We start from the raw sequence: 26,019 nt of genomic DNA on the forward strand, positions 1-26,019 counted from the left end.
TGGTAGGATCTAATCATATCTAATTACTAAAGGGTGATACAGTCAAAATTTGGTCAATATAAACTTGACGTATTTCTTTCAATTTTGCATTTAAAAAACCTGAACACCCCTCATTTTGAAGGTGTGTGTGTGTAGAATGTTGCTCCTATTTTGATTTTGGAATTCACTCTTCAGTTGTCAAAATGCCGTCCAAGCAAGAAGAGCAGCGTATCAAAATTTTGCTCGCGCATCGCGAAAATCCGAGCTACTCGCACGCAAAGCTGGCAAAATCGCTAAAAGTTGCCAAATCAACCGTTACAAATGTAATTAAAGTGTTTGGGGAACGTTTGTCGACAGCCAGGAAGTCTGGATGGGGGGGAAATCGAAAACCGGAAGCCGCTGAGACGACAAAGAGAGTTGCCGGTAGTTTCAAGCGAAACCCTAACCTCTCCCTCCGAGATGCCGCATATAAGCTGGGTGTATCGTCTACAACCGTGCATCGAGCCAAAAAACGAGCCGGACTATCGACTTACAAGAAGGTAGTGACTCCAAATCGCGATGATAAACAAAATACGACGGCCAAAGCGCGATTCGGAGGCTGTACACGACGATGCTGACGAAGTTTGACTGCGTGGTAATGGACGACGAAACCTACGTCAAAGACGACTACAAGCAGCTTCCGGGACAGGAGTTTTATACGGCAAAAAGAAGGGGAAAGGTAGCAGATATTTTCAAGCACATAAAACTGTCAAAGTTCGCAAAGAAATATCTGGTCTGGCAAGCCATCTGTACCTGTGGCTTGAAAAGCAGCATTTTCATAGCTTCCGGGACTGTCAACCAAGAAATTTACGTGAAAGAGTGTTTGAATAAACGTCTGCTGCCTTTCCTGAAGAAACACGGTTGTTCCGTACTGTTTTGGCCGGATTTGGCATTTTGCCATTACGGTAAAAATGCCATGGAGTAGTACGCCGCCAACAACGTGCAGGTGGTTCCCAAGGACAAGAACCCTCCCAACACGCCAGAGCTCCGCCCAACTGAGAAATACTGGGCTATTGTCAAGCGGAACCTAAAGAAGACCAAAAAAACTGCTAAGGACGAGCAGCAGTTCAAGGCAAACTGTCTTTCTGCGGCGAAGAAGGTGGACAAGGTGGCTGTACAAAATCTGATGGCAGGTGTCAAGCGTGAGGGCCGGCAATTCGGATTTGGAAAAGCGAAAGCCTAACTGAATATTTTTCCTGAATTGTATACTAATTGAACTTGAAAAAGAAATTTAATTTGATTTTTTAAATAAACGATTTCACCGATTTATACGCGTTTCCCTTGACCAAATTTTGACCGTATCACCCTTTATGGAAATAGGTCTGATCAGATCTCAATATTGGCCTAGATCTAATGTCTTATATATAAATATATCTATCCCTATATATAATTGGATCTGATGTTATGGAATTATATACATTTATATCTAACTACAATGAAACCTCTCAAATTTGGACACTATGAAAGCCGGACACCTCTCAAGCATGGACAGTTGTTTGGAGACGTTTTTTGTATTATCATATTAAAATTAACCTCTCATACCTGATTAGAACCCCCAATTTTTGCACGGGTTGCCAATATTGGGCTGATTGCATTTACATTTTAGTAGAGCTGGGGAGCCTGGGTTCCTGATCATACACAGAAAAAAAAGTGTCTCGTAAATTTAAGAAGATTTTTACAATAATTTATTACAAGAATTTTCCAGAATTTTAGTTAATTTTTCGTATCTTCAACGAAAATTAACTACTCGAAAGGAAATTTTACAAATTCTAAGTAGCAATCGTTTAGTTCATGGCCTACAAAATACGATGGAAATTTCCTTAAAAATTTTCTTAACTGGTAGTTAAAAATTCGTTTGTCATGCTATGAAACTACTTGTGAAATGTAAAGTACTTTCTAAATAATAAGTGCAATTTACTATAAGATTTTTTTGTATGAGAAAATATTTTTTTACGAAAAATGAACTTGAAAGTGGATAGCAATTTCTTACTGACTATTCCTATAGTTAATAATTGTTGGTAAAAAATTACACAATGAAATATTTTTAGTTCACATGTAATTAAATTTATATACATTTTCGTCAAAAATGGTAGATAACATTTCATGAAAATTTTGCAAATTTTAAGTTAAACGTTTCATCGTTCATAAACTGGTGTGCCTTTACGAATATTATTCTCAGAGTAAATTGTCAGCAGATGCGATGAACTAATGCATAGTACAGAGATCTTTATCGGCATAGTGGAATGTGATTAATGTAAAGATGATGTTACTTGAGTTTTGTTGTGTATACATGAGCGTGGGGTTGTTTTTATTTTTGTTCATTTAGTGGTTTGTGTGTGTGTGTGTTTGTTATTCGTGGATGGTTTATTTGGCTGGATGAGGTGTTGTTTTCAATAAAGGCACATGTGTTTTTGTTGTTGTAGGAATGTTTAGGCTTTGCTTGGTTTTGTTTGGCATGCTTCAGTTGTATAGTTGGCGTTGGCGTGGGCTGTTGCATCTTTTAAGTAGGTATGCAACAAGGGAGTATAAAGGCATGGAATATTTTGGAATTTTGAGACATATATTGGTGTTTGTTTATTAAACCTTTTAAATGGAAGTTATTAATATTTTATCGGTAGTTTAGCAAAAAGTTATAAAGAATATTTAGGAAAATATGTTGAAATTGAAAGTGTATTGAAATTTTTATTATTCTATGTAAAAAATTAATATTCAATTCCAGATGAATTTGGAAAAGTTTTGTTATATCTCAGCGTATAGTTTATTCATAAATTGGTAAGTATTTTTTTAATATGACTTTCTTTTAAAAAGAATATTTTTTATGTATATTATTATTTGTTAATTATTTTTTTTTTTGGAAACCAGTTTAATGTTTTTCTTTGTTGTAAAAACAATATTTAATTTCAGAGCAACTCCAGATGGATTCGAACTAATTTAAAAAATAGAGAATTGGTAAGTTTTCTTTTAAAAATTGACTTTATTTCAACTAGAATATTTACGTTTTTGTGACCTTTTTATCATCAAAATTACAGGTTTTTAATACCTTGTTTTAGTATTTCTTTAATCAATTTTTTTGGAAACCAATGTAATATTTTTAATGTAAAAACAAATATTTAATTTCAGAATAACCCCTTAAAAATTTGGACAAATTTTTAGTACTCCTTTGCCTGTAATTTAATAGTGAATTGGTAAGGATTCTTTTACTTTCTTTTAACCCGGACAGTCATCCTTATTTTTTGTACATTAACGTTATCCTTCGTCATTTTGACTACGGCTGATTTCAAGACGCTATAATTTTCATCGTGAGCGAAAAAGTGAATCAAACTTGAATTTATTTTCTTATTCAATTTGGTTTTAAGTAGCATAAAACAAAAATTCATAAAACGGCCGAATTAGTATAACTTAAATTTACCATTTCCCAATAGACTAAATTGCATTTTAAATCGAAAATGAAATTACGTGTCGTCGTTTTGACGAATGATAACTGTCTAGGGTTATCAAGAATATTTGATTTTTTATGCATATTATTTTTTTTTTTTCATTAGAATTTTGAAAACCTATTTAATAATTTTATTTAATGTAAAAAATAAATGTTTAATTTCAGAGTAACCCAAATAAATTTGGACAACTTTTTATATTTCCCTTCAGCATACAATTTAATAGAGAATTGGTAAGTTTTATATTAAAACTTTGGCTTTTTTTCAACTAGAATATTTATTTTATTATATCCTTCACATCGATAACAACACGGTTTTATGAGTTTATTTAGAATACTTCATTATTTCTCTAATTGTTTCAGGTACAAATTTTATGAGATACGTTTTCCAAAGAAAAGTTGAATTCCTTACACCATTTGATAAAATGCCCCAAATATGGTAAGTTACAAGCTAAAATCAAGAATTAAAAATTATATTTCATTAACGGCCATTTTCATGTATCTCCGTTAGGCCTTAACTGCCAGTTAACAGAAAGTAAATTGCAAATATCTCCTCTCCTGATAAATGTAACAGAAATTTTTTCAGCAGTTAAGTTCCTAAGTGACATATGGAATATATAGGCAAGGTGACAGAAATGTCCATAGTATGGTTTAAAAGTTCGCTAGCTAACGTAGCACTAACGGAGCTTCATGAAAATGGGGGTAAATGGTGTTAATTTTTAACAATTTTCATTATTGTTTCCATTTTTTTCAGCAAGATATGTGAAAAAATTACATACGATGAATAAAAAAAGGATAAGTCAAAATGTCCAAACAACGGGTCCAAATGAACTACTCTCTGTTCCACGTGGTCATAATTTTTATTCACAAAAAACATTGTATTAAGAACTTTTATCATAATTTTGTATAATAAAGTACTTTTGTTTAAAGAAAGTTTAATTTTAATGTATGAAAATTTTCATAATAATAAAACGGTTTGTTGTTCCTTTAATTATAAAATTTCTCTGTACTGTGGAAGGATTGATTTAAAAATAGTTTAGTCGTCGACATTTTAAAGATACTGTTAACCAATTTTTATTATCGGGTTACCCACAAAATAAGCAAGTAAACCAAAATAATACTGACTTTTTAACTTGATAGGGGTATATAAATCTTATGGGGTTGTAAAAATGAACTAAACTACAATGTTATAGATGAACTAAAATTTAAGAAAATTATAAACTAGACAAGTTGAAAAAAATCTTAGGGGCTAAATCATGGTCAATATTACTACAGTTTAGTTCATTTTGCAATGGAAAACGGTTCACTGTTTTTTCAGTGTACTCTTTGGATTCTACTAAGATTAACGTTCTATTAAATGACACTTAATACAATATATAAAATCCTTTTAATTGGGATTGTTTTTCTTCTCGATATTCTGAATTAAAACTTTAAGTCCAAAACAATGTAATTTTTTGAAATATTCCACACATTTCCAAATACATATAACTATGATATTATATGCTAAAGGGGATAATAGTCCTTATAAAAGCTTTAAACGATATTTACTCAAGTTTCTTGAACTTGCTCATTTAAATTTTAAATAAACGATGATTTCTTGAGTAAATCGACATTTCTATCGAAACAAGTAGTCTTGACATTACGATGATGACGTTCATAGGAAATTTCCTTTGCATGATGTGGTTTTGAAAATAATCGCATTTACTGTCATTGTGTCGGGTGTTCATTTAATGATGTGGTTCGTGAGTCTATTATTGTCATCACATTGTTGTTGAATCCATTCATTTTCAACGGTACTTCTTCCACCTTTTTGACCTGTGACACAAATTTTACATTTGCACATACGTACGCACGCTAAGGACATTCTACGTATTGTAGCGATTTTATTGATGATATTTTATATTCCACTGGTATGTGAAAGTATCACCCGTTCATATCACAGAGACTAATTTAAAGGCTATCTATCGCTTCGTGTCCTATTCCAATTTCACATTATTAAAAATTTAGAACAACCTGTTTTAGACACATTCAACAAGAGAAGTCCTTATTATTGGCAGTTGACTCAGCACACATTTTAGTTGGTCAAGAAAATTATTCAAAAATGGATACAACTTGAAATACTATTATTAATGTTTTAGACATCCCGTGTAAAAATTTGAGGTCCTAATTTGATATGACCAGATCCGAAAAATGATTATATATCATATAAATAGATATAACAGGAGAATTTATACACTGAGAAAAATATTGTCGTGATGGCAAAGATTCCATGTCCTTAAAAACGAAAAAGACGTATTTCTCTGAAGTTTTTTTTCTTGTCCGAAAGTCGATAAACTTCTCAATGAAGTCGTTTTGTTCTTATAATTAAATGATTCGACTTAAAATTGGGTATCTTTACACGAAAGAAAAAAAATTCTGAAAAAGTCTTTAAGTTTATTGACTTTTTGTATCTTGACAACAAAGCTTTATTTCATTTGTATTTTACGCGAAAGATGGCTTAATTTCTACTTGAAGTTGAGTATAAATTTGTCGTTATCATTTTTTAAAGGACTTTGATAATGTATGGAGAAAAAAACTTATGAATCGAATAAATTATAATTTGTTTCCTAGAATCAAGTACGCAAAATTCAAATTTAAAAGAGAATTATCTCTTAAATGTATACTTACTTGAATTGTCCGTTTCTTTGGCTGGGAATCAATACTAAATCATTACCGACAGTTTAATTTTCCAAATACAGACTCGACTTCAAGTAGAAATAATGCAAGGTTTGAAGTAAAAATGTCTTTAAAATAGAGGGTTGAAAAACATATCAGCGTTTTTGCTTTGTAGTGAAGATACACAAAGTCGACAAACTTAAAGATGGTTTCATTAGTTGTAAAGAGTTTTTCAGAATTATTAAAGCCAAGTCGTCCTTAGTCAAATGAAATTTACTTTCATGTAAAGATACCCATTTTCAAGTCGAATCACTTAACAATAAGGACAAAACAACTTCAATGCAAATTGTATCGACTTTTGAACAATGCACAGAAAAATATTTCGGTAGTTAAGCCTTTTATCGGTACAGCTAAAAATTTTTCTTAAATGACATGTTGAAGTCATTTAAGAAGCGTCTAGCCAAAATTTCGGGTCACCACGCCCATCCGTTTGGGCTGTAGAGAATGTTGCCTTTGGGCAATTGTGACTATAAAATGGTTTGTTTTGTAGTGATAGACGTATTACGTTTTATTGGATTTTTGAAAGTTTGTTGTCATTTTTACAGTAAATATATACTTGGATGCGCACGCTAGTGAAATTTCACTCACACTCAGGCACATTCACGAAGAAATATTTGTACTCGCGCACGCGATGTGGGTATGAATTCACGCGCTAGTATGACTTTTCACGAAATGAAAAGTCGTACCAGCGCACGCTCATGCACGAACAATGTTTATGCCTCACGCTCCCGTACGATTCACTACAATTTTCGTAATTCACGACAAATCTCGTGATTCACGAATATTTTCGGAACACGACAATTTTTGGTGGCTAAATAAAATACTCGTAATTCACGAAATTTCTCGCGACTCACGACAATATTCTTCATTCACGAAAATGTTCGTGATACAACAACTACCATTCACGAAAATTCTTGTGATTCACGACAAATCTCATGACTCGCTGCAATTACTGATGAGTAATTAACATTCATAACTCACGACGGAACAATTAGCACAATTAATTTTTCTTTGTGTCTCGGTTTTATCGTGAGTGTGAATTTTATCGTGAACACGAATTTTATTGTGAACGTGAAATTTATCGTGAGCGAGAATTTTTATTATGAGCGTGATTTCACAATCACGAACACAATTTGATTTTTACTTATGCACGACAAATTTTTATTTAGTCTCGTTCACGCAAATTCACCAGATTTAGTTTAAATTTCATTCACGGCTTCGCGTGAATCACGAAATGCTTTGTTTTGAACCCATGTCATTTCAACTGACGGCGAGAAAAAACCAAAGTATAATAAAGCGCCACCAGTATGTTGCCAAGAAGGCCGATATCAATGGCTTCCTCCCTCTGTACGATTCCTTCCATATTCCTCCCCAGCACTGCAGATATGTTCTCCACATCATCGCCGCATTCCTCGTCACTGGGACATCCCAATCGAAGTTCAAAATCATTGTTTTTCAAACCTTTTTTCTCTAGGTCTTATGTCCAAAATTATGTAATTTTACTACCACAATGGCCCAACTTTACAACTTTAAAAATTTCTCACATGTTGGTTTTTTGCAATTCAAAAATTTGACTCCCACAAATATTTTATTTGATATGTACTACAACAACTTTTAGCATTTTTGTTGTAATTTTTGAAAAAAGTCACATGTATAAAAACCTTTTTTCAAATTCGCAAATATTTTTTTCTTGAGGCACGTGCGTACTAATGAAAAAAAATTTGCTAATTGACAACCAAATTAGCTATTTTTTTATTCAACTTGAAGAAAACACTTGTAGCTTTCGATACCGTTACAGTTTTATGATCAAAAATAAAAACAACGCTGACAGTGAGTCTCAAAACACAAAAAGTTGCCCACAGGCAACTTTAGGGTCGAAAGGGTTAAACTAACACTAAATTGAACTTATTTTTATTGTAAAAAAATATTTGCTAATAGTTAAATTTTATTACTTTTTTGGAAATTTTCCACAGCCCAATGAAATTTTCCATTTTTAAGTATGTCTCAATCATTTCATAAACAAGACTTGGGTATAAAGTTCAATGACCGTACACATAAGTTCAATATGAACTAAAACAAACGAATATTTTCGTACGATTCCCAAAAATAGTAAGAACGAACTACTGTAAGGTTAAAATGGTCATGGTTTGGCGCCAATGATATTCTTCTTTACTTTTAGTTCATGTTTTCTTCTATGAGAGGATGTAATTTCGTGATTTCGTAAACATAAGTTTAGTTCATCTTTATTAATAAATAGCCCAAGATGAGTTGACGGACACTTTCAAAAATAAAAGCGGGTATTAAGTTCGAGTTTTGTCGCTAAAATTATTTTTCATTTTAGCGGCAAAACTCGAATCTCTAAAAGCAGAATAACATAATTTTTTTGGCAAATTGTATTATAACTTGGTGGGGAATGATCCCTAAAATGAATTATTAAAGAAAAGAAAAAGTGAAAATTTGGCCATAGAGCGATAATGCGAACTTAATACCGGCCTTAAAGGTAAAAAATGAAATTATTATTCGTTAATAAATATTCATATTTATTTGTATTTCTAAATACGATAAATTTTAATTTAAATTTATGTTTATATTACAAAATTATTTATGTTTATACTCGACTTACTTCTTTTGTTAGAGTTTTTGATTTTTTTCGAAAATTTCAAAAACAAAATTGTTATATTTGCTATAAAAATAACAATAATAAAAGCATAAGATGTGAGGAAATATGAAATTAGGCAGAAATATATTTTTTTGAGCACAATCTTCTTTGGGAGAAAATTATTCCAAGAATATAATATTTTTGGGCTCAAAATGCTTCCAAACATATAATATGATCATAAAACAAACATAATAATGTTTCGGCAATATCCAATAATATATGTGCTTCCTGCAAAATATGTTTGGAACAAATGTTAGAGAAACAATTTTTTGAGGGTGTAGGCCCTCTAGTTTTATTTTCGTAGAACCCATCCGATTATTTCCCAACTATGTTGTTCCAAAAATATTAACAGACTGCTTAATATAACATTTTCCAGGTCCGCCAATGATCTAAAACTACACGGATGAAAAAGACTGTTTTTCATATGTTTGGCTATAAACATTATATGTTTGGAACACAAATTTTTAAACACAATATTTTTGAGTGCAAGCATATAATGTTCATAAACTAGCATAACATGTTTGGGACATATATGTTAATATGTTAGAACATATTATATTTGGGACATAAAATGTTTGTAAATATAATATGCTTGGATGCAAACATATATTAATTTAGAAATAGCCTATAAACATATATGTGTTTAGTAGCTTGGAGCGCTATTTAACAGGGAGCGATATTGAATTAAGTTGGTGGTTGTTGCTTGTTATTACAAAATTAACATTTTATATTTCCTTGGGCAATTGATCAGCTACTTCTTTGATCCTTACAAACTGTGTGGTCCGCTGTTCGAATCCCCGTCCGGCAAAAGGTAAAATTAAAATAAAAAAAATCATACATTTGAATAATTTCTTCTACAATGTTTGTAGTACAGAAAAAGGTGCTAAGAACTAAAAAATCTTGTGGAAGTGAGAAAGATGTGGGGGAATATACAATTGGGCAGAAACAAAATTTTGAGCATTCAGGTCGAAAACCTATGTTGTTAGCACCTATATTACCTGTTTATTTTCATAATTCATTAGGATTGTAAATATATAAATAAATGAATAAAATTTTGAGCACAATATTGTTTGGGAGAATTTTTTTTAAGCATATAATATTTTTGGGTGCAAAATGCTTCCAAACATATTATATGGTCACATAATAACATATTGTTTTTTGGAAGACAACATTATGGATGCAAAAATACAAAATGTTTGGAACTTAGACTACCCAAACATATATTGTTTAGACCAATATGCTTTCAAACATATTATATATTGGAAGAGATCAAACATATAAATGTTTGGGCAATACCCAAAAATATATATGCTTGAAGCAAAATATGTTTGGGAGTATATGTTACAGAAGCGAGTTTTTGTGAGCGTGTATATATGAGCCTAAAATTCGCAAACGCCTTACACAAAATGCAGGATATTTGACATAATGATAGATTATACTTCACGCAAATAGTTTTTGCAAACTCCCATTCCCATCGGACATTCAGCATCATTACAGCACTCTCATGAAGTATAAGCTTCCACATTCTAGTTCCCAGTGCAGTATGTACGGTAGTTCTTAGCCTTGCTAACTCATCCGCTTCGCAGTTCCGTGGTATGTTTATGTGGCCAGGCACCCACACCCTCAAAAAAATTGCATTTCTAACATAAGTTCCAAACACATTTTGCAGGAAGCACATATATTATTGGATATTGCCGAAACATTATTATGTTTGTTTTATGTAAAAATTTTATATGTTTGGAAGCATTATGAACCCAAAAATATTATATGCTTGGAATAATTTAAATTATTTCTGCTTAATTGCATATTCCCTCAAATCTTTCTCATTTTCACGAGATTTTTTAGTTCTTAGGACCTTTCTCTGTAATACAAACAGAAGAAATTATTCAATTTAATTTGTTAAATTTTGCATTTTGTAATCCAACACACTATCTACTGCGCTACATAGCTGTTATAGTCACCAATATACAATTATCGTTATAAGTTACATTTATATAGCATAGTTTGCAGCGCCCACGAGCCGATGCAAACAAAACATTATTCAACATAAACTTTCATTTATTGACCACGTGTAGCAATGGTTACTATGCCCGCTTTGCATGCAAAGGATCCTGGGTTCAATCTCTGCTCCGACCAAACACCAATTTTTTTTAAATTTATATATTACTATATTAATTTTTTACAAATGAAACTTCGAAATGTGTGTTATTAAAGATTTACAGTCAGAAAATAACGGTGCTTGATATAAACGAAATGGACTGAGCTTTTGGATAAAATATTATTTTTTTATTGCAAAAATAACAATTTTGTAAAAAAAATGTTTTTGGTATAAAAGTTTGAAATTTTCGAAGAAATTCAAAAACTCTAACAAAAGAAGAAAATGAAGTCGAGTATAAACATAAATAATTTTACAATATAAACATAAATTTATAACAAAAATCTGATCAATTTATTTAGGCATGAACTATTTTTTACTAGCATTTAACACTATTTTAAATGCATTTAAAATTTATAGTATTTAAAAATACAAATAAATATGAACAATTATTAACGAATAATTTTGTACTTAATTTCATTTTTAACTTTAAGGCCGGTATTAAGTTATAATAATACAATTATGTTATTCTGCTTTTAGAGATTGGAGTTTTGCCGCTAAAATGAGAAATAATTTTTTTAATATCCTTTTTTCCTAAATATTTTGACTTCCTCGTCGTACGTTCCGATTTCTTTTGACGAACCAAGCAAAAAACTTGTACCCATAATGCCAAAATGATAAATAAAACACATGTCCACACATACTTAAATTGTTGCTCTCATGGTGAAAACACATGCTCTTTGTTTTAAATGTATATTCTCTTGATTCCGAATGACTATTCTCTTTACTCCGAATACGATATCAAATTACAAATATCAAATTTTTGGCGAAACCTTGTTAACATGCCAAGCGCATATCCACACCCTCAAAAAAAATCACTTCTTTAACATATGTTCCAAACATATTTTGCAGGAAGCACATATATTATTGGATACTGCCGAAACATTAATATGTTTGTTTTATGTGAACATATTATAGGTTTGGAAGCATTTTGAGCCCAAAAATATTATATGCTTGGAAGAATTTTTCGCAAAGACGATTGTGCTCATTCCCTAACATACTCGTAATTTTCACATCCACGAAATATTTTAGTACTTGGCACCTTTTTCTGTAATACAAATAATGTTGAAGAAATTATTCACTTTTATAATTTTTTTAAATTTTACCTTTCGCCTGCACGGAGAATCGAACCGAGGACCATACAGTTTGTAAGCCAACACACTATCCACTTGGCTAAGTACCTGTTATAGTCACCAGTAGATAATTATAAGTTACATTTATATCGTATAGTTTGCAGCGCCCACGAGCCCATGCAAACATAACATTATATAACAGAAACATACATTTGTTTGCCACGTGGAGCAGTGGTTAGCATGTCTGCCTTTCATGCAAAGGGTCGTGGGTTCAATCCCTGCTCCGACCGAACACTTTTTTTAATTTACACATTTATATTTATACTATATTAAATTTTTATAATGAAACTTCGAAATGTGGGTTATTAAAGATTTATAGTCAGTAACAGTGCTTGATATAAACGAAATTGACTGATTTTTGGATAAAATATTATTTTTTTATTGCAAAAATAACAATTTTGTAGCAAAAAACTGTTTTTGGTACAAAACTTTAAAATTTGGAAGGAATTCAAAAACTCTAACAAAAGAAGAACGTGGAGTCGAGTATAAACATACATAAATAATTTTATAATATAAACATACATTTATTTAGGCGTGAACAGTTTTTTACTAGCATTGAACACCTTCGCTCTAAAATGCCTCTTATTTTTCTTTAATAATTCATTTTAAAGAAAATAAACTTTTTAAATTGTTTTAGCTGCAAAACTCGAACTTAATGTCCGCTTTTATATTTGAAGGTGTCCGTTAACTCCTCGTGGACTACTTATTATTAAAGAGGAACAAAACTTTGTTTTTATACATTTTACTGTGTAATTTTTCACTATTTCCTCATTATTTCATTTTACTGTCCCAACCATAAGCGTAGGAAGGCCTCTGGGGAGGGGGGCTTAGACCCCCCCCAGAAAAATTGTAGCCCCCCCACAGAATTTGAAAACCTATTTACGATTTTACATTTTTATAAAAATTAAACAAGTATATACTAGTACAACGCACAAAGTTCCACTAAAGAGTTTCATGCACAATCGAATTACTTGGGTTGTGGTAGAAGTCTGATATTTATGAAATAAAGCTGTGGTTGAACTTATGATTTAGTTGAATAAAAAATAGTAATTGATATTGAAACTATTCTTTCATAAATTAATATCTTAATAATGCTGCAAAAAAGCGACGCCAAAAAAGAAGTGAAAATGTTGTTTTTGGGTCTGGAAGTACTACAAAATTGGCGGAGAAGCGATGAATGTAATATGAACTTGTCATAGAACGAATGTCCACCGTTTCAACAACCGTTGCAATGAATTTGCATCACTTCTTAAGGTGTGATCCGAATTCAGTGGTTTGAATGTGAATTAAAAATTTTGTGATATTTTCCCAAATAAATAATTTTTATACTTTTTTATGATTTTTAATGCATTCTAACGCTTGTTTGAAACGTTTTTTCAAATATTATCGATTTATCTATAATGGATTTAGCATTCTTGTGGCAAAATTTGAATAATTTGTACCATTTTATTTATTCTTACTCCTTTTTTAAACTATTTGAAAAATTAATAATTAATTAACATTAAAATATAAAAAAATGTAGTAAAAAAATCCTATGTAGTTAAAATAGTTATCTTCTTTGTGAAGACATTTTTGGAAGTGCTTTTAAAGTTGTGCCTTTAGAACAACACCCAATTTTTTGCTGGGAAAAATGTGGAACTACCCTACGGGAAATGGATCAACCACAGAACTGGTACAGGACTAGTCCCTGGTGTGTATGGACCAGTCCCAGTTCTGATCAAAACGTATGGAAGGGACCGTCCACTTTAACATGGGTTTGTCATTGACGGAGTAAACTTACATTTTAGGACGCGTCTTGGACTCATCCCAAAGGACACGTCTTGGGACAATTTAGCAGGAGCGACCCATAAACAGGTCCTCAGGAACCAGTCTCGGACAAACTCTTAGAAATCTCTTTCAAATTGGGATCCTAATCGAACCCGAAATGAAAAAATCTTTTGAAATATGTCGAACAAAAGGTTATTCTGATCATTTTATTTCACCAAATGTGAAAATTGCAACTAACTGGAGCACAGGTACCAATTCTGTGATAGGTTCGTCAGTGGCAATTTGCCCGTAGGGTACTTTTAGTTGCTCTATTATAAATTGATTGTCGAGTTATTTTGATGTCTATTTTTTATTCAATTTTATGAAATAAAACATTAGTTGAACCTATAAGTTCAGTCTATAAAGCTTTAGCTAGGGGGGGGGGGGTATAGCCCCCCCCCTAGCTACTAATGGTCCCAACTCTAAAAAGGGTATAGTGCCCTTTCGTTATTTTTATGAAGACCCCAGATTTCTTTTAACGAGAAATTGTGCCCATAATGCCAAAATGATAAACAAAACACATGTCCACACATACATAAAATGCTGCTCTCAAGGCGAAAACATATGCTGTTTGTTTTTCAAATGTCCATTCTCTTTGTTCCGAATGTCTATTCTCTTTATTCAAATTAAATAATATTTAGACTTAAGCATATCAAATTTTTGGCCTTATCATAAAACAGTTTTCCGAAACAACATACAAGCGGTTTCACAGAAATTTTTCTCTTTTGATTCTTTCGCTTTGTTATGTTGATATCTTTCGTCAACTCTCCCGGTTTCCATCTCTATTTCTTTCTCTATACTCTCTCTATCGCTTTGAATAAAATATCACAACATATGTATGTTTAGTCGAAATTTGTAAATTTATATATGTTTGCATTCACACATATGATTTTTATGAAACATTCATGCCCCAAACATAATATATTCTAACATATTAACATAGATGTCCCAAACATTTAGTGTTAGTTTAGGAACATTACATGTTTGCACTTAAATATATTGTGTTTTAAAATTTTGCCCGAAACATATTTTGTTTATATCGGAACATATGAAAAACATATTTTTCTAACAGTGCAAAACTAATGAACTCATAAAACAGTTTTCCGAAACACCATACAAGCAGTTTCACAAAAATTGTTTTCTTTTGATTCTCTCGCTTTGTTATGTTGATATCTTCCGTCAACCCTCCCGGTTTCCATCTCTATTTCTTTCCCTATACTCTCTCCCTCTCTGTCGCTCCCTGAATAATAATATAGTATATGTTTACTCTAAATTTGTAAATTTATATATGTTTACATTCACACATATTATTTTTATGAAACATTCTTGTCCCAAACTTAATATATTCTAACATATTAACATATGTGTCCCAAACATTTAATGGTAGTTTAGGAACATTATATTTTTGCACTTAAATATATTGTGTTAAAAAAAAAACACAATTTGTTTATATCGTAACATATGAAAAACATATTTTTCTAACAGTGCATATTAGGTGAATATTGTACAGCTCGCCCATTTCGTTGACAGATTTGCAGCAATCTAAGTCCGTTGTCGAGTTAAGGAACATAGAGCCTAGGATTTTATAGCGGGATGGAATATTACTTCTCAGAAAACAATATGCTAGGCAAACAATATTTTTTTTACCGCGAAAAGAAATTTCGTAACAATACTCGTTAGTCTATAATCTCTACTGGGAGGAAAGGATTTTCTTGGAAATCTATGTAAACCATGCATATAATGAACTATGCTGTTTAATGATACGTTAGGTTTACTTTTGTTTAAGCAATCACAATTTGCGTACAGTTCAGAACCGGAAATTAGGTATCAAGTTGTGCTGTCATTTGTATAAATTAAATAAAACTAATTTATTTAAAATTTTTCTCAATTTTTCATTGGTGTTTTGGTGTTTCATATATAATAAGAGTCAAGTATAAATAAAAAAACTGGATATCTGGACTGGACTTCTCTTAATACAATAAAATATATGCTGGGTTATGAAAGAATAAAGCCATACAGAGCAATTCATTCATGTGTACATGGATTTTATTTAACTTTATAATTGCTCAGGTTGAATGCTAGCGACGGTCATATATATCTCCATAGGTGATGTATGTTTGTTTGCATGGCCGACGGTCGCTCGGACGTTGCTAGTACCAACAAAAATTTCCCACAAAGAACAAACACATGTTGGATGTTGTACATGTAGTATGTATTAAAGTACAGGACATTTTCCAAATATTGATTTACTAACTGTTGTTGTATAGCGGGTGACGGACGAGGCAAGACGGGGTCCGAGAAAACATGCATTCTCTGGCAATAATTCAAACTCTTAAGTTCGGACGAATTGCACCAATGTTGGAATGTTTCAGTTGGCTTATACGACTTCAAGTACACGGACAAATATTTGCTCGCTTTTGTTATTGAACTCAATTTCTGCCAAATCGAACTCAAGCGATTAAATCGGGGTTTCAGTTCAATGTGAATGCACCCAAAGGGGGGTTCTTTACAAGATAAATAGTGACTCGATTTGATAAGAGAGTGAGAAAAAACAACAAATAAGAAGGAAGATAAACCAGCTGCGAATCTGTATTTTTATTCTTCTTCCTTCAAGGAAGGGCTAATCGAACATTAGTCATTAATCGGTATCACATTGGAACAGTCATACTAAAATACTAAGTGTCTGATATTGAAGATAAAATGTTTTCGATACAAAATCTAATCGTGTTCTCATTGCTTATTTTACGGGTAGTGAATGCTGAGGAAGCAAATGGTAAATATTCCAAGAAAATATCATAGAAGTGAAAGACACCTTTTAATAAACTATTCTCCTTAACATATATTTTCTAAATATCTTCATAAATAAAATGTACACTGAGAAAAATATTGCCTTGATGCGAAAGATTTAATGTCCTTAAACACGAATACGTTTTTTGCTTCTTGACCAAAGGCGATAAACTGTTCAATAAAGTTGTTTGGTCATTAAACTTAAGTGATTCGACTTAAAAATTTGTATTTTCACATAAAAGAAAAACTTGATTGACTAAGGTCAAATTGGTTTTAATAATTCTTGAAATGAAATTCTTTAAAATTAATGAAATTGTCTTTCAATTTTTTGTCAAGATGCAAACTTGACTACAAAGCAAAAATAGTTCAAAAATAGGAGGTATCTTCTCACACATTTTTTTAAAGACAATTTTTACTGTTGTTTTTGATCTCAGATTAAAACCATGCATTGACTAAACTACAAGTGTAGCTTAACAAACAGGGGAAAAGTATGCTTGTCAAATTTATTTGGGCAAAGCCCTATAGACTGCAAGATGGTTGGATGTACAGCTGTTTCGGAATTACCACATTCCACACTTGTAGTTTACTCAATACATGGTTTTAAGCTTAGATCAAAAACAACAATAATGATTAAAGAGAAACCAACAATAGCAAACAAAACGAATGAAGATAGAGGAAGCACGCTCAAAAACAAACCCAACCAACTACATTCAAATCGATGATTTGTGTTTGGCAAATCAAACCTTTTTTCGGAAGGTTCAAGTGTAGTTCACTTGGGGTTGAGTGAAATACCCGAATTTATTCTGATAATTGGTTGATAATAGTTTTGCGGCAAGTAGAGGATGCTGATGAGGAATGTGGTAATTCCGAAACAATTTTTACTTGGAAAATATAATAATTTCTACTTGAATCTGGAAATTTAAGTTTTCGTTAACAAGTTTTGAAAGGACTCTCATAGCATATGAAGAAAAAGAAAAAAAGTAATAAATTCAAATTTAAATGTATCATTAGTGTGTACACGCAAAGAAAAAAAACGTTTGGAAAACGTGTACCGAAAACGTTTTTCTTTTGTTAGAGTTTTTTGAATTGCTTCGAAAATTTTAAACTTTTATCACCAAAAAAATTCGTTTGTTACAAAATTTTTATTTTTTCAATAAAAAAAGTTATTTTTGAAATAACAACACAGTCCATTTCGTTTATATCAAACACTGTTCTTTTCTGACTTTAGGTCTTTAATAAGACACATTTTACAGTTCAAAATTTAATATAGTACAATGTAATGTTGAACATTTTTTCGGAATCTTCCGAATATATCTGGAATATATGTAAAAAAAAAACAAAAGCAAAAAAAAAAACTTTGGCCGAAGCAGGGATCGAACCCACGACCATTGGCATGAGAGTCGGACGTAGCTACCACTGCTCCACGGTGCCAAACTAAATGTTTGTTTCTGTTAAATAAACTTTGTTTATTCGGTTCGTGGGCGTCGCAAGCTATGCTATATAAATATAACTTATATTGATATTTATCTATTGATGACCATAACAGGTACATAGCTCAGTGGTTAGTGTGCTGGCTTACAATGTGCATGGTCCGCGGTTCGATTCTCCGTCCAGGCGAAAGGTAAAAAAAATTTTAAAAATTTGTAAAATCGTTTAATTTCTTCTACATTGTTGGTATTACAGGAAAAGGTGTTAAGAACTAAAAATCCTCGTGGATGTGAGAAAGATGTGAGGGACAATGCAATTAGCAAGAAAATAATGTTTTTTTTTTGAGCTATTCTTTATGAAATTGTTTTTACATCCTGGAAAAGAATAAACGTTTATCACAAAAAGTATATACTTTTCTTCCAAATACACTTCCTTACAGCGAAAAGCAAATGAGAAACGAACTTTGTTTGTCTAAAATTTCGTTTGGGAGGAAAGAATTATTTTTTTGCGTGTAAATATAACCATAGCGATAGGCTGTAGGTGAAACATTTTTTCCGCGACGACAAATACAACACGCTTGTCAGATGAGCTGTCCTCGACGCTTTGTAATTTTGTGCCAATCTTACTCTCCAAAGCTTCCAGAGCGCACAAGTCCAACGGGGAAGAGATCAGAATATTTTGGCGAGTGCTGAGTCATTTGGTAATATTCATCCTCGTAAACTGTAAGGTATTTGACATAAATTTACGACGTATTTTACCATACGTCGAAAACGTTGTAAACCTTCGTATCGTAATTATTTAAAATTTTTGTATTTACGAATGCCTTTTCATTAAAAGAAAAACAGATTAGCACCTTCGTAAAGTACTTACTTTTTTACAATATAAATATTTTTGTGCAGTATATTTTTTTTAGACCCATTTATGTCTTACTTGGTTTGAGAAAGCCTTTTCCTTATAAACAAATCTAAAATACTTCAATATGATGATTTCATGACTTAGGATATTAAAAATAGTTGTTTTTGACATTTACTACGTTTATTACGTTATATACTGGTATTTGGTACTGGCATACATAATAATTAAATTGAAAAAGAAGAAGCAGAAGTTATTTTACAATGCTGCATTTTATTTTTTGGAACATAGCAATTAATTTTTGTGATTCCATTCATTGCTACCCCGGTACTATACATGTTGGTTGAAGTGCTAATGCTTGTTTTGCCACAACAATTCCCAACAAAAAAAGCGTCGCCAAAAAAGTAATGAAAATGTTCTTTTTGGATCCGGAAGTGGTGCAAAATTGACGCAGAAGCGATGAATTTAACATGGGCTTGTCATAGGACGGAAGTCCTCCATATCAACAGCCGTTGCACTGAATTTGCATCACATCTTTAGGTGTGATCCGAATTCAATGTTCAATTCAATGTCAAATAAATAATTTTTATAATTTTTTATAATTTTTAATGGATTCTAACGCTTGTCGGAAACGTTTGACCTCAAATATTTTCAAAAATTCACAATTTTTTCAGATTGGATGTAGCATTCTTTTCGACAAAATTTAAATGATTTGTACCATTTTATGAATTCTTACTTTGTTTTTAACCTACTTGAAACAAAAAAGTCAAAATTACCCATGCAAAGTATAAAAAAACCATGTTATAAAAAATTGAATTAAAAGAACTTCCTGGGTAGTTAAAATAAAGAACATCATGGGGAGTGCATCTTCTGGAAGTGCTTTTAAAGTTGTGCCTTTGGAAGAACTTCCAAATTTTTTTGCTGGGTTGCTATGCCCCTTTTGTTAAAATTTTGTTTTGTGTTTATTATCCCGATGCCCAGTACAAAAACGATTGTAAAATATAATACACCAAATAAAGCTTTTATTTAGTTAACATTTGTGTTTAAATTTCATGTTTTATACATTATTTATGTTCTACAATATAGTAGCGAGCGGCTAGATGTTGGTTGCTAGTTTATTACGGAAATACAACTCCATGTTATACTTTGTTTTATCAATCGATCAGATTGCATTTTTAAATAATAATCCGATTCACTTTTGAATTATAAATTCACAAAAATCAGTTTAGTAAATAAATTAGTTCTTAATTCACATTGCAAATGGCGCCATGTTATGAAAATACTGACTGATCGATTTACGTCAATTTTCAACTCGAAAAAAAAAACAAAGTATCACAAATGGAAAACATTTCGCTAGTTTTTCGCATTTTTTGGTTTTGTATGGAGTTTCAACGCAAAAACCGAACAGAGCACCGGCCTTTAAGCTCAATGACAAACCCCAAAAATGACGGTAGAAACCCAAAAAATTCCTACTCGGACCATCTCTGATGCTCAGCGGCGAAATGTTTGCCTGTTCAGGGTTTCAATACTGCCTTTAGGACATTTTCCCGGTGCATAGCTTATATACTAAATGAACTGTCATATTTCGTAGTTTTCCCTATATACTAAAAATGTTCGTTGAGATACACACAGAAAATGTTTTGGTTGAAATTCCATTATGACAGTAAAAAGATCGTTCTTCTAACACAATTTCATTTGGGTCACCAAAAACTCAGTATTTGCAATAAGTATACTTTTCCTTAGAAAGATTGAAAGTATTGTGGACGGAAAGGTAGTTCCTAGTCAAAGTATATGGTTGTGTCAATTAACACTATTAGTCTACAATAAACAATTTCACCAATGATTACCACAACTGGCATGAAGTAGTTATTCCAAACCTGTATTCAGTAATGAGCACCAACTGTTGATAATGGAAATAGAATTTGTAAGAAAATTTCTACATTCGGTTATGAAGGGTGGAAGGATATATTTCTGGAAAAAGAATGCAAATGGTGAGATGGGTTTCAGCAAACATTAATTAATATTAATGCCATGTAATATCCATTTATTTTACAGAGAATACAGATATGTTGTGGCAACCAAAATTATGCCAACCTCCTTTTGGGAGTTGCAGCTACTATCAATTGGCAGTTGTGTCGACCGAATCAGTCGGTATGTTTTGGTTGGGTTTATCGACGACATCGGTTATCTCTACCTTTACCATTCGGTTGTTTTGCCCAACTTTATTAACACTCATGGCCGAAATTAAAATCAATTCCTTCCCAGCTGTATATTATATTTAATTTTATTTAAATATACAAGTTAATATAAGTACAAAATATTTAAGTATTAATTTTTACCAATCTCTCAAGAATTACACAATATTTGGGACAACTTTCATTAAAAATTTACTATTGAATAAAATAAGGACTTACATCGAAATCTAGATATTTTCAAAGAGGAACACCAACTAAAGGTAAGTATTATGTTCGCTTTTCGAGTTGATGCGCAGTTTCTTGTTCCTCTAGATTTCAGCTTGACTTTTCATTTACAGTTTTGATTATTTCAGAAAAAATAATCGCGAAAATAAAGCGAATTTCTACTCGAAAACCGAACATAGTACTCACCTTAATGTTGTATACGTCTCATATCTTTAAAAATTAAACCCATATATAATTTTGCCAGGTTTCGATGTGGAAGTATTTCCGCATACTCGTAGAATTGTTGCAAAACTTTTGTTCGTTTTCATTGGTGGTCCACGATGTCGTATTCCTTATTTATTACGTATGAGTTTTGGGCACATTCCCCGGAACTACTAAAATAAAGAAATATTGAATGGCATTAATAAGTCAAATTATTTGCTCAAATTTTCTTACCATTTGTATTCGTTTTCAATTCAATTTCCTTATTTCCGTACAAATATATCCTGTTCTTCAAAATTAAAATACAATTTTCAATTTACTTGTGAATACTTTTGACATTTGAGAGATTTTCAAATAATATTCAGGCTTCATAACCGAATGTCGAAATTTTCTTATAAATTCTATTTCCATCATCAATAGTCGGTGCTCATTACCGAATATTGGTTTTGAATAACTACTTCATGCCAGTTGTGACAATCATCGGGGAAATGATTTATTGTAGATCAATAGTGTTGGCTGACACAACCGTATACTTTGTCTCGGAACTATCTTTCCGTACAAAGCACTTTCATTCTTTATAAGGACAAGAATACTTATTGCAAATACCGAATCTTTAGTGACCCAATTGAAAATGTGTTATAACAACGAAGATTTTACAGCTATAATGAAATTTCCACCAAACTGTTTTCTGTGTGTAGTTTCGAGTAATGTGACCAAACCACATACATTCGAAACATATGGTGTTTTCTTTTCTGAAAAAATTGCTTTGCCTTCATTTTGTCTGTACAGAATGCGCATTTTTAAAATGTTACCAGCAACCTAAAAAAGTGCAGCGGGCAGAAAAGAATTCAAAGAAGGAAACAGGGCAATGGCAGCACCCTCGTTTGTTGGCAGTGCTGAAAATGCCCGTAATTTGCCTCTATGCGTGGCGCTATTTTCACAACAGAATTCAAAGCCTTTTCGCACTTTTGCCTGTTTTTTTTAGAAAAGAACCTAAAGAGTACATTTTCCGGGCAAAATGCAAAAAAAGTGTGCATTTTTTACAAGAAAAGAAAACGCCAATAGACTATAACGTCGCGGAACTCCAAAGAAAAGTAGCTGAAGTTGTCAAACAATTCTACGCGCAAATATTTCGAGATCGAAATTTCGAAACCCTATGTTTCCCTTTCTTCACTTGTTGTGGACCATAAACTTGATTGGCAGAGTGCTAAGGCCAAGCGAAATTTCATTATTGGATGTTCCTCTTTCATTTTATTGCAAATTTTGACATAAGACCATTTTTAAATCAATAACAAATTTATTGTGGAAGTTTTCCCGAATATTGTGTAATTCTGATGAAATGTTTAACAACAATAAGGGATTGATAAAAATTAATAGTATTACATTTTAAATCGATTCAAAAATTATGTATCAATCACAGATTTAATTTTTGTAATCTGCTAAATTCCTGATAGTAACCGATTTAAACCATTTTACGCCCATAAAATCGGTCCAGATGAGTCTTCCTTATGGTGTTGGGTACACGAGTATAGGATTCGGCCCGGCCGATCTTTCTGTGGTTTTTATTTGTATGAATCAATTTATGAATCAATGTTTATTTTGTTTTTTACCAAAGATTTTTTTGCCGCTTTGGTCAATCATCGTCGCAAAAAAATCAATTTTCATCTTTTGATATCAAATACATTGTATTTGGAATAATTTGTACCACTATCCACACATTTAAATAAAATATTTATTTGGAAAGAATTGGTTTTTTAATTCGGTCATGAGTATTCTTATGGTTAGGCAACACAACCGATGTCGTCGGCAGACCCAACCAACACAGTATGTGTTATTAGTTGTGTTGACCGAATCATTCGGCTGACACAACTGCCAACTGATAGTAGTTGCAACTGTCAAAAGGAGGTTGGCAATAAATTCGGTTGTCACAATCAATCTGTATTCTCTGCATACGCATATTGATTCCACAGTTTTAATTATTTTTGAAATGAAATGGAAGGAATGTTAGTTTAGAATTTTTTGAGTTAGAAAGACAGATAGACATCTGCCCGGACGAAAACGACTGTTTTTCATATATTTGGGTATAATTATAATTATATGTTTGGAACTAAAATTTTTAAGTGCAAGCATATAATATTTATAAAATAATATACCATGTTTGGGACATATATGTTCACATGTTTGAACATATTATGTTTGGGATATTACATTTTCTTAAATTTATAGATGCAAACTTTAATTTAGATTTTTCTTAAAAAAGATATGCTTAGGGTGAAACATAATAGTTTTGCACAATGCAAACATTTTTTTGTTTGAACACATTGAAAATATATATGCTTGAAGCAGAATATGTTTGAGAGTATATGTTGTAGAGGCGATTTTGTGTGTACATATTCATTTCATTTCAATTTTATTTTTTCGATCATCTTGGTTTGTCTGGAATTTGCCACAATTTTCGTAATATTTATCTATCTATCAGTGTAAAATTTAATTGTCTTTGACAATAATTGCAGTGAGCTCCATTTGAAATCCCAAAGAAAAAAAAAACGTTCTTTTCTGCTTTAGTTCCAAATGGACAGTGTCTGTATGAATTACATTTAATCCGAGCCAGGACGAATCATTTCAAGTTTTTTTTCCATTTTGTGCACTTTGAGATCTTTGAGCTCGCCAACATTAAGCTTGAATTCCATTAATTTTCTTTTTAACTAAACTCAGAAGCTAATGCTTGCGGTGGCTTGTAAATGATGTACTGAGTTCACCGAAAAAAAAGTTAACTATTGTTTACGAAAAATGAACTAACCGATAGTAAGAATGACCATGATTTGACACCAAAGATTTTTTTCATCTAGATAAGTTCATGATTTTCTAATAAATTAGTTTATGAATTGCATCGTATTTTAGTTCATTATTACTACGCTGTGGGAAGCATGTATTTACACTCATTCAAAATATTCCTGCTATCCGGAAAAATGAACAAGTTTTTGGGAAACCTATATTAAGAAATTGGTTTCAAATAAACTGTTTGTCTAATTTTCAAAAAAGTAGATAAATTGAGGAATTGAAGGTACAGCATGCCTGTATACAACTAAGAAATTTTTCGTACAATACATGTCAATTTTTTATAACCACCAGTACTTTATTTCAAAAAATTATTATTATAATACACGGATGTAAAATACTGTTTTTCATATGTTTGGAACACAAATTTTTAAGCACAATATTTTTGAGTGCAAGCATATAATGTTCATAAACTAGCATAACATGTTTGGGACATATATGTTAATATGTTAGAACATATTATGTTTGGGACATAAAATGTTTGTAAATATAATATGCTTGGATGCAAACATATATTAATTTAGAAATAGCCTATAAACATATATGTGTTTAGTAGCTTGGAGCGCTATTTAACAGGGAGCGATATTGAATTAAGTTTGGTGGTTGTTGCTTGTTATTACAAAATTAACATTTTATTTTTCCTTGGGCAATTGATCAGCTACTTCTTTGATCCTTACAAACTGTGTGGTCCGCTGTTCGAATCCCCGTCCGGCAAAAGGTAAAATTAAAATAAAATAAAAATCATAAAATTGAATAATTTCTTCTACAATGTTTGTATTACAGAAAAAGGTGCTAAGAACTAAAAATTCTCGTGGAAGTGAGAAAGATCTGGGGGAATATACAATTAGGCAGAAACAAAATTTTGAGCATTCAGGTCGAAAACCTATGTTGTTAGCACCTATATTACCTGTTTATTTTCATAATTCATTATGATTGTAAATATATAAATAAATAAATAAAATTTTGAGCACAATATTGTTTGGGAGAATTTTATATGTTCACATAATAACATATTGTTTTTTAGAAGACAACATTATTGAATTTGGATGCAAAAATACAAAATGTTTGGAACTTAGACTACCCAAACATATATTGTTTAGACCAATATGCTTTCAAACATATTATATATTGGAAGAGATCAAACATATAAATGTTTGGGCAATACCCAAAAATGTATATGTATATACCAAAATATGTTTGGGAGTATATGTTACAGAAGCTATTTTTTGTGAGGGTGTATACACAAAACTATGGCTTATGATATACAATAAAGGAAATATTTTTATTCGTTCGGTGGGTGCAGTTACTTATCGGTAGTTAGTAATTGCTACTTCAAAAGAGTAATATTCTATGTTAGTAAGACTAAACTAATTAATTTCAATTTCCATATTTTCTATCCATATGAAAGATAACATATGTGGCATAAATTGCTATTTTCATTGCATTTTTGTCCAATTTCACAGATTTCGCTAGTTTTTGTTGATTGGATTTGCTTTATAAGCATCTGAAGTTTTCCTTTATCTAAGTTAATTTTCGTTGTGGTTACGAAAAATGAACTATATTACAGTAAATTT

The 26,019-nt window shown here is 31.5% G+C and overlaps 1 protein-coding gene across 5 annotated transcripts in view; it reads left to right on the plus strand.

The window, feature by feature from the left end:
* LOC142226103 (uncharacterized) overlaps nucleotides 1-26,019 on the plus strand; it is a 73,634-nt gene that overhangs the window by 39,937 nt on the left and 7,678 nt on the right. The window contains exon 1 of one of the 5 annotated variants that reach the window (XM_075295978.1): nucleotides 16,272-16,692. The exons of the other annotated variants lie outside the window; for them this stretch is intronic. Within the exon in view, the coding sequence (XP_075152093.1) occupies nucleotides 16,620-16,692 (73 nt within the window). The 5' untranslated portion in view covers nucleotides 16,272-16,619. Of the gene's footprint in view, nucleotides 1-16,271; nucleotides 16,693-26,019 lie in introns of those variants that run through there. 5 annotated transcript variants of the gene reach the window in all.

This window comes from Haematobia irritans, chromosome 2 (assembly GCF_050003625.1).
Source record: "Haematobia irritans isolate KBUSLIRL chromosome 2, ASM5000362v1, whole genome shotgun sequence".
Classification (NCBI taxonomy): Eukaryota; Metazoa; Arthropoda; class Insecta; order Diptera; family Muscidae; genus Haematobia; species Haematobia irritans.